The 9,878-nt window shown below is 49.7% G+C and overlaps 1 protein-coding gene across 2 annotated transcripts; it reads left to right on the forward strand.

Moving 5' to 3' along the window:
• The first annotated feature begins 69 nt into the window (after nucleotides 1-69).
• MKS1 (Meckel syndrome, type 1) lies at nucleotides 70-9,741 on the forward strand. 2 transcript variants are annotated; one of them, XM_026861547.1, is made up of 15 exons: nucleotides 70-451; nucleotides 883-980; nucleotides 1,191-1,319; nucleotides 1,644-1,748; nucleotides 2,187-2,295; nucleotides 2,760-2,777; nucleotides 3,187-3,243; nucleotides 4,133-4,175; nucleotides 4,654-4,716; nucleotides 5,457-5,527; nucleotides 6,348-6,417; nucleotides 7,485-7,592; nucleotides 8,152-8,285; nucleotides 9,008-9,090; nucleotides 9,173-9,741. In XM_026861547.1, the coding sequence occupies exons 2-15, from the start codon at nucleotides 916-918 to the stop codon at nucleotides 9,432-9,434; spliced, it is 1,317 nt and encodes a 438-aa protein (XP_026717348.1). In that variant the 5' UTR covers nucleotides 70-451; nucleotides 883-915; the 3' UTR covers nucleotides 9,435-9,741. The 2 variants fall into 2 exon arrangements, with proteins under 2 accessions (XP_026717348.1, XP_026717349.1); XM_026861548.1 differs by lacking the exon at nucleotides 2,760-2,777 and having other exon boundaries at nucleotides 83-451.
• The last annotated feature ends 137 nt before the right edge of the window (nucleotides 9,742-9,878 follow it).

The raw sequence follows: 9,878 nt of genomic DNA on the forward strand, positions 1-9,878 counted from the left end.
GGCCGGGAGGGGGCTGGGGGAGTTCTCCGCGCTGAGCCGCCCCGCGGCCCCGGCCAGGGGGTCTCCTGGTGAGCCGCTGTGCCCGGGCCCCGCCAGGAGGGCGTCCGTCGGCGGGTGCCAGCGCCGCACACCTGAGCCATGGCAGAGCCGCTCTGGAGCTGGGGCTGTTTGGGGGCATTCCCAGAGGCTCTTGTCTCTCTCTGCGGTGGCTTTGGAAATCTCAGCCGAAAAGTGTTTGTGGCTCCGACAGTGCTGGTGAGAGGCAGCTTTTGTGCTTCACCTGTGGTGCTCTCAGTTTGAGGTGGATCTGTACCAAAATGAGTCGGCCTGCCAGACTCCGCTGGACCGGCAGTACCGTGAGGAGATCCTGAAACTGGAGAAGACCGGAGGTCGGAAGAACAATCGCATCTTCACCTACACTGATCATGACCGATTCACCAACCTAGAGGAGGTACCAGCTCGTAGTTACACATAATCTGTACAGCAGTGCTTGTCAGCACCCCCAGGCCGATCGCAGAGGGAACCTGTGTGGGTTCCTGGCCTGCAGAAGCAAGCCGGGTCTCCTGTGTGCAGGCAATGTACTGTGTCTGCAGAGCAGCTTCACCTGGTGCCCCACACCAGAGATGAGATTTCCCTGTTTCAGAACGATGGTCGGGGGCAGCTTGGAGGTACTTGGCCTTGTAGCATTGCTCTGTAGGTAGCTCCTGGTGGAGTTTAGCCGTGCTTTGCCACAAGAACAGCAAATGAAACCTACAGCCTTTTAGCAGTTTGTCCTTGCATGTGGGTATGTACATATCTGTTCTCTCCTCCAAGAGTGGAGCTGTGTTTGGGAAAGATGTCTGGCTAGAATTAAGCTGGTTCCGATCTGTGTCTCTCTTCCAGCACTGCCAGAAAGTAACTGACTCAGACCATGAGATGCCATCGTATCTGGCAGAGAGGATGGCCAATGTGAGGAGGAGGAGACAAGACCGTAGGCCAGTGTGAGTGAAAACTGGGGCTCAGAGCTTGCTCATGCAGGTTTCCTGGGGCTGGTGCCCCAACTGCAGAGCATTCTGGTCTGTGGAAGTTGATGGCTTGAGCTGTGTCACACTTGGAATCCGGCAGTTTGACTTCTTATTGTGGGGGGTTCGGTGCTGCCTGTGCCAGGCTGCTGATGTGATCTGTGGCTTGTGCTGTTCTGTTGTTGACAGAGAAGCAAGCTCTCTGAAGTCGAAAATCATCACCTGGGAACCCTCAGAAGAATTTAAAAAGAACAGTCATGTGATTAACACTCCTGTCCAGACCATGTACATCATGGGGGACTTGGGACCGTATGGGAGGTAAGTAAAATCCTGAAGTGATTTTTAATTTCCCTGAAGGAAACCCATCTTCCCTCCTTAGTCAAATATTCTGTTTCTTTCATTAGTTAAGAGGAGAGAATTCCAGGAGCTCAGTAACTTGGGCTGCTAATTTTTTCTGCCTCTCTTCTCAATTGGGAGGTAACTAAGTGTATCCCTCCAAAAGGCTTCTCAGACTAATTTAGGAAAGTATGGGTGTGTTTGTTCCTTCTTTACCCCCATGTGCCTTTACTAGCTCTGCTGTTCCAGAGCAAGAGAGTGCCCATGTTCTCTAATTAAACTGTGTTTCTTGACGTCTTCCATTAGGCTGGGTCACAGGGAGTATGAGCACGTTCTTTGCACAGTCAAGGTGGACAGCAATGGGGTGATTGCAGTGAAGCCTGATTTCACGGGTGCCAGAGGAGCCTACCGGTGAGTGGGACGGGGCTGACACCTCTCGTGGGACTGATACAGGGCTGGAATGGCTGTTTCCTGGTCCCTTCAATACCCCTGATCCCTTCAGGCCGTGAATCAGCACTTAAACTGGGGGATATTTTTTAGCTTTATTCCGGAGATTTCTAAGACAAGATTATTGTGTACTGGTGCTTGGTGTCGCTGTGTGTGTGATGTGTGAAGCTTTGGTGCCAGGCCTGAGGGATACAGGTCACATGTATGTGGGACAAAAGTCTCCCTTTTTGAGGGGCTGGTGCTGGCAGACGCTTGGGAGTGAGGAGGGGCCGTAGTGCCCTCATGTCACTGCGCAGGCCTGGCAGGGGGGCCTCCTCTGTCAGGGTGGCACAGCTGATGCTGTTGCTGCCTGTGCCTCCACATAATGGAGGAGTTTTGCCCGTGTGTTCTGGGGCTCTGCAGGATCGAGCAGGATGGAGAGAAGCGAGAGGTGTGGAAATACACCATTGAGAATGCGTCTGTCCAGGTGCAGCCAGAGGAGGAGGAACGCGAGCAGCGTGTGTTCACAGACGTAAGGACTGGCCTCACTGGTTGTATTGACTAGGTCTCATCTGACAGAGGGAGCTCAGACCCTCGCGTAGATGTAACTGTTAGTGCTGTAGACCTGTAAAGCTGACAAAATGAGTGTCACTGGCAGTGTCTTGTCATGCCCAGCAATTTGAGAACACCAACAAATACGCCCTGACAGCTTCCTTCCTCACTCTCGGCAGAGGCCCTGTCCAGTATTAGCTGTGCTGGCCTCCTGCTGCAGCGGTCCACGTAGTGAGAACTGATACAAGAAAACACCTAAATTTGTGCCTTTCTAGTATCACTTGCCAATGTCACTAAAACTCCCCTCCTGAGCAGCAGGCAAACCTTTCCCTTGGTCTTCCTCTTGCTGCCTGTATACTCACAGAATGATTTCTTGCTACCCTTAATGGCCCAGGGTATTTGGATCTCATTTTATGTCTTGATCTTTCTGAATTGCCTTTTTAGCTGTGGCAGTTTATAAAGGTACTTAATGTTTTAGTTTTTCATTTGTACGTTTCCTTACTGTTTTTGTGGTCAGTAAGGAAATGATTTCTCTGCACTGATCTCCTCTCTGTTGATTGCATTGCAATAGTTTATGTCTGTGTTATAAACATGTGATTTAAGATATGCTGATTCTTGGGAGCTTCTTTTTCCCTTTGATTGGCCTTTGAGGTCTTCTCTGAAGCAGAAGTTCCATGCAGCGTTAGCAGTTACGCACCTTTGTTGTATTGGATTCTTATATTCCCTATAGCTGCTATAACAATTAAAAACCCCCTGCATGCTAAGCCTGTCAACAATTTAAATTGGTTTTCAGTTACATCCATTACAATTTTTGCAGTAAGTAAAAGCACATATAATCAGAAAGACTCATCCACTTGTTCTGTGTTCTCAGCTGTATGCTCGGCACAAGGAATACCTCAGTGGTCTTGTAGGCTCAGAATTTGAAATGGTGAGTACTGTGGCACTCAGCAGGGACCTGGAGCCCCACGGCCTGTGGAGGCTGTTGGCCTGATTAGTGTGGCTGCTGTTTGCACCACAGTTTCCAAAGTGTTTCATTCTGGGGATGCGTTGGCAGGTTTTACCCTGTGGCTTCCAACAGAAAATTGGGTCAAAAGGGACCAGTTGCAGTGGGTATGGGGCCTGCAGAGATCCATCCTGCATCTGTGGGACCATCTGCAGAGTGTGCTGAACGCTGCAGTCTCACATGCATTGTCTGAGGCCTTTGGCTATAACACTTTAAGAAGAAAGGAGGTTTTATATCTTTTGGGGTAGTGGTTGCTGTTAGCAACTTGAATGTCAAACACATCTATGTGTCAATTGTTCAAGTAAACAGCCCCTCCCACCCCCAAACTCATGCACAGTTTCCCTTCTCACTGAATTACCCAGACTGCAATCTTTTTTTCTCAAATCTCCTTTGCCAAAGTGTGAAAGTTATACTTTCTGTATTTTGACAGAGTGTCTCATCCTATGCTTGCCCCCGTCCCCCCCTACCTTGGACAAGGGCAGGAACACTACAGGAGAAGCAGGGCTATGATTTCTGCAAGTGACTTCTTGCTACATTTTATAGCCGTCCTGAAGTCTGTAAGAGACTGATTTACAGAATAGTAAACTCCTGCAGTCTAGGAATTTGGTCTTTCTTGAGAGCCTCTCTCCAGAGGGACTGTTCAATTCTGGAAAGGGATAGGAGAAGTTGTGAGTTCTACCTGGCCAGCAGAGTGAATCATTCATGTACGAGTGTCTGTGAAGTACTCGTGTGAGACCCTGTTGGGAGGGGATTGTATGAGGTTCCACCAGTGGTCATTGAGCTCCTTATCTTGTTTATCTGCTTGTTCCTACAGACTCTCCCTGGAACACTGCGGCTTTTTGTGAACGGAGAAATAGGTGAGTCCTTATTATAAAGAGTAACTGCAGGGACAAATCTAGTCTAAGAGGGGTCCAAGGATTCCTGGATCACAGGCCAGACCAGAGGAGGTGGTTCTCTCCCTCAAATGGAATTTACATTGACCACTTGAGTGGAATTTACAGATTGGGGGTTACAAATACTGCAGCTGTTCTATGGAGACATACAGATCTGAAAAAAGAAGAGCAGACTGGGAAGTTAATAGAGATTATAGCAAAGAAAGCGATTAAATGTGTGACTTCCCTAATCTGGTTAGTGCTATGGGGACAGGGCCAGTCTAGAGAAGGAATCTTCTCCGAGGGTGATACCCTGTTCCTTTGGAGACTCTGGCTTTTCCCGGCTTCCAGCAGGAACTGGTTCTCCCTGAGGTTATTGGTGCTGGCTCTCCCAAAAGTCTGCAGTGAGTACTGGAAGAGTTTGTGTGAAAGCGAGCAGCTGGAGTTCATTCTCTCTTCTCAGTTTCAGCTCAAGGCTATGAGTATGACAATCTCTACGTTCATTTCTTCGTGGAGCTGCCCAGCCGTAAGTATTCACGTTTCCAGCCATATCACAGCACTTTAAGGAGTGAAGCACGCTTTGGCTGCTCTGCCAGATCAGCTCTGCTGAAAGTCAGTAAAAGTTAATGTCAGGGCTGGGATCTAGTCAGTGGTCTTCAGAGCTGAAGTTGCAGAACTCAGTTGTTTGAACTCATGTCTGGGAGAAAGTAGCATCTTCCCCTCTCAAATCTGACAAATCAGCCTGGGACACAGATATCCAATGGCTTCTCAGCCAGCGGCGTGGTGTCCAGCAGCCTACCCAAAGTTCATTCCCCATGCCTTCCTGTCTCCTCCCTCTCAGCAGTTACCTTGTTTGTTTTCAGTGCTTACCATCATGTTCTCCTGTTTTGTGCTGGCAGTAATGTGTTACATTTGGACTGATAAACAAGGTTCCCAGCACTAACATGCACATCGTCCTGCATGTTTAATTCCCCTGAAGCAATGGCTTTGCCTCCTCTCTCTGCTCATACCCTGATGTCTGGCTGAAGAGGTATAAGGCTCTGCTTTTATCTTAAGATGGAGCTGGTGCTTTTCATCGACAGTTCAGGGCATTCTGGGGAGCAGCTATTGCCTGGAACAAGATGGGGTGGGACACACAGAGGGGATTTCGTTGTGGGTGATGTCACCTGTTATTCCAGTCACCCAGGACTGCTGTTCTCCTCGAAGCTGCGCTAGTTTTTGAGTCGTCCCTCTCATCAGCATGCTCACATTCTCCTCTTCTCCCAGAGTGGTCGAGCCCCGTGTTCCAGCAGCTATCAGGAGTGACACAGACCTGTGCCACCAAGACCATGGGCTGGGTGAGGACACTTCCAGACCTGCAGAGCAGTTTGAACAGGCATTCTCTGAAGTGGAACGTGTGTGACAAGCTACAGATGCATTCAGCAAAGCTCCTGACTTGAGAGCTCCTCTCAGGGCAGAGCATGTTTGGGATTCTCCTCATGCTAGTTTGCCATTTTACAGGGTGACACTGTGTCCCAAATAAAACTGCTTCAGAGCAGTTTCTGGAACCTCACTTTTTTCTTCCTTCTGGCTGATCGATAGCCTTTGAAACTTTGATTTTTGTGTTCTCAGATGCTCAGAGTTAATGAAGCATTCTTCTGGCTTGCCTGGGGCAGGAATGCACAGCCTCTAACTGGGTTTCTCAAAATGAACCCCTCCTCCTATCTGGGAAGTTGGTTTCATTGCTGTCTCCAGCTCCTCTCTTACAAAAACTGAATTTTATCTACTTTTTAATGTCTTTTATGTGAGTTAGTTTACATATTACAAAAATCATTATACAATATTTCAGTAATACTACTGCTTGAGGTATTTTGCTTGGCCCCTGTAAAGGTTGCAGTGCTGTAGTAGTTATGCATCTGACTGAATTGACACTTGAGGTGTGTTACTCTTTCCCATTTTTCATTATTTTTAACAGTCTGTTCCATCAGCGTGGCACTTGGGAGTGTATGGCAGTCCATCATGCAGTCGGGTGTTTGTTGGTGTGATGAATTGATCTTGTTTGGGCATCATTACTTCTTTTCCACCATTAGTTCTCTCTCCCTTCTCTCTGTGCCCCCTGCAATGCTAGTGATGAATTCTTTTGTCTGGGAATTTGATCTCTACCCTTTTCTTTTCTAGGATAAGGTGGCACACTTCTGCTACCCCTTCACTTTGGATATGTTTTTCACCCAAGGAGATGAATCAGAAGGTGTGTTTCCTTGTTGCTCTGAAATGTGAAGCTGAAATCCTCTGATTGCAGTGTAGGCATCACGCTGTCTGGCATGCTGTTGGCCCCTCACCAAGGTGAAAGGACAGATTTAAACCGGGGGAAGTGTTGCTCATTCAGCAAATGTTCATGCTGTCACCACACAGCCTCTGGACACACACTGTGCTCACCCTGCCCAGCAGGACATTAGCACTTGTATGGATTCGTTGGTGTTGCCCTGCTGCTGGGCTGTGGTCAGCCTCATCCAGTTGCAAAACTACTTGGATCTTAGCTTGTCTGTCTCCAAATGCCTGGCATGTTGGTCTGTGTGCCCATGCCTAGGACTCTGCAGCAGAGGAAATGGGCAGCTTTTCTGTGCACACAGCTAAAACTGTTCTGAGTCTTACATCTGTAGACACACTCAGTGACCTGTATAATTTTTGTATAGTTTATGTCACTCTGAAACTTTCTGCTCTATTTTAAACTGGGCTTCTCTGCTGCTTCCCTATGCTACTGCTGCTTCCTCACCAACCCCGTTGCTCTTTGGATTGCAGTTGCTAGGGACAGCTTTGTGGCATGCCTTGCCACTTGAATCCAGCGTACACTTTGGATTTCAGTATTCAACCAACACTAATGAATTTTCAGCCTAGAACAAACATGATGAGTTTGTTTCAATGTGGAAAAAATAAATCCTTGGAGACTTGTAGGAGAAATCCAAGTTAATAATCCCCTAATAATGGTGGGAAAGGTCAGAGATAGAAAGGTTCCCCTGATTGGCATCAGATCATTCACAAAAGATTGTCTTGTCTGCTCAGAGATGCTTGAGGAACCAGTTTGAACTTGCCCTCAAAACAAAGAATTTTCCCAGATTTTTAACATCAATAATTCTGTTGTCATCCTCAAATCTGAAGTTTCAGCTTTTACAGGGGAAAATAGTCACCCGTACATCTAGATTAGTCATCGTAGAAGATACAGAAAGGGCTTCCTACTGGTGGAGTTGGGCATTTAGCTTTTTTTTTTTCCTCTGTGATAGTCTCCCTCCCAAAGCTGTGATCTCCCCTTTCTTGCAGACAGTCTCCCTCAGTGGCCTGTTCTCTACTTTGAGGTCCTGTCCCTGGATTTCTGGCAGAGGTATCGCGTTGAAGGGTATGGTTCTTTGGTGCTGCCAGCATCTCCAGGTAAAACATACTTGGGGCACTGTGTTAACTGTCTGGGAGAATGAGTGATTCTATTGGGAATGGGTCCAGCTGGTCCTGGGGAGGCTTTGCCTTTGGGTAGTGAAGGGGATAGTCTGCTGTCTGGGGCAGCAAAGGAGGATTTGATGCATCCTGCACCATCCTGCCTTGCTGCAGAGACACATCGTGTTGCTGTCCTTGCTCCTTTGGTGGTTCTGTCAACAAAAATCTTGTGTGATAAAGCTGTGGGGTCATGCTGCACATCCATCTTTGCTATGGCAGCAGCCCTCTCTGTCCCACGTGGCATCTGAGGGTCTCAACGGTTCTGAGAACCAGGTGTAGTGAGGAGGTGCTCCTCGTGGGCTCTGGGGTGTTTGGACACTGGCTCTGTGCCCATATGGGGCCAACTCCTTGGGAAGGTGTTACAGAGAGAGCGTGCAGCGTTTCCATTTCCAGCCTCCTGTGGTTTGGGTCATCAGGGATCCATCTGCCACGCTGTCCTCTGTGACCCTGAGTAGATTGTTGGTCGTAGGTGCTAAGCTGACCTGTTGTCCTGGGTCAGGTCTCCACATGCTCACCACCCCTACCTGGCGTCCCGTGGAGCTGGGGACAGTCGCTGAGCTGAGGAGATTTTTCATTGGTGGATCTCCTGAGCTGGAGGACATAACCTACGCCAGGATACCGTCGACCTTCAAGGTGGGCTCAGCTGCAGGGCATTGCTCTTGCTGGGAGATTATGCTCCTAGCTTCAGGTATCTGTGGACAGCCTGGACCAGATTTGAACAAAGATGAGCTGCTGGTCCTGTCCCTCTGACTAAAGACATGTCTCCTCTGCGAGTCTTTGTGGTCTTGAACAGAGGGCGAGTGCTGAGGCAGATCTCTGTGCCTTCTAAGGTGCATGCAGCTTGGAGAAGTGGGGAGCATCGACCAAAGCCTTGACTTACCCCTGCCTGTGCTGGCCTGGTCCAGAAAGTGTCTGTCAGATCAGCATTTGTTACTGGCTGTAGACTTCTCCCTGTGTTTTCATAAGGAATATGGGCTGTACTGCACCTGGAACACTCTCCCAAAGCAGGAAGCCGATGGGTGTGAGGCAGGCAGAAATTTCCTGTGCTTCTGAAAGCTACAGAGGTGCTTTTGGTGTAGGGAGCCAGTTGATCTTAGCAGCAGCTTTGTGTGGGAGCAAGTCCTGATGCAGTTTTTGAAGCCTTCCTCCAGTGCTGCACTACCAGCTTGCCAGTGTTCAGGTCGTGCCCTCAGTGCAGCCGGGAGCTGCCTGCCCCTGGTTCTGACCTCGCTGTCAGGGTGCAGCGGGGCAGGCAGAGCCTATGCCCACAGGAGCACAGTGCTTGTTTTCACCGGGGCCAGTCTGCTGCAGCAGGTTGCAGCCTGCAGTTGCTCTGACTTGTGCCATCTTCTCAGGGAGAGCGTCTGAGCCGCTTCGGTTTCCGCACAGAGACAACCGGGAGCGTCACATTCCGGCTTTACTGCCTGCAGCAGTCTAAGTGCGTGCAGCAGCGTGAGTACCAGCTCCGTCTCATGGGCTGAGTTTTGGCAGCCCTGACCTCCTCCTGTACTTCTGTGCAGAGCCTTCTTGGAGACCAGTGCACTGCGGCAGCGCATGCAGAGTGTGCTGGACCGGCTTGGAGGCTTCAGCCAGCAGAGCTCTGTCTACAGTGTCCTGGGTAGGGCTTTCAGTGTCATTCTCCCTGGCAAGTCTTTGGCTCACTTTGGCCCCCTTTTTTACAGAATGGGCAGGATATTTCAGGAGAAATTCATTACTGTGGGGATAATTGCCACCTCCATGAGCTCTCTGAGTCCATTGGAGAGGTTAAATGTTGTGATCTGAGCTGGAAACTTCATCATCAGCTCTGAGCAGGCAGGAGGGGTAACTGCCCTGTGAGGGCAAAGCCTAGGCTGGGCTGCCCAGTCTGGCCTGGCACTGAACACAGCTTGTGGTGCTGATGCACAGGCTCTGTTGCTGGTCCAGTTACCCACAGAGCAAAGACGGTGTTGGAAAGAAGAGAAGAGAGAGCAGCACAGCCCAGGTGCTTTGTTGGTGGAACTTAGTAATAGGAAGTGAGACTCCTGCTCTGGGAGAGACAATATTCTCTGGGCAGACTTGGGCAACGGAGCTGGGGCAGGGTCTGGAGCACAGGTCTTCTGGGGAGCGGCTGAGGGAACTGGGGGGGGTTCAGTCTGGAGAAGAGGAGGCTGAGGGGAGACCTCCTGGCCCTCTGCAACTCCCTGCCAGGAGGGGGCAGAGAGGGGGGATGAGTCTCTGGAGCCAAGG

The sequence above is a fragment of the Athene cunicularia genome (assembly GCF_003259725.1).
Source record: "Athene cunicularia isolate RWA chromosome 19 unlocalized genomic scaffold, athCun1 chr19_part1, whole genome shotgun sequence".
NCBI classification, from domain to species: Eukaryota; Metazoa; Chordata; class Aves; order Strigiformes; family Strigidae; genus Athene; species Athene cunicularia.

Bases quoted from the DNA above. Each gene is read 5' to 3' on its own strand.
- MKS1 (XM_026861547.1), top strand. From the start codon at position 916: ATGCCATCGTATCTGGCAGAGAGGATGGCCAATGTGAGGAGGAGGAGA. The intron at 981-1,190 runs GTGAGTGAAAAC...TGTTGTTGACAG, and splicing joins AGACAAGACCGTAGGCCAGT to AGAAGCAAGCTCTCTGAAGT. The intron at 1,749-2,186 runs GTGAGTGGGACG...GGGGCTCTGCAG, and splicing joins GGTGCCAGAGGAGCCTACCG to GATCGAGCAGGATGGAGAGA.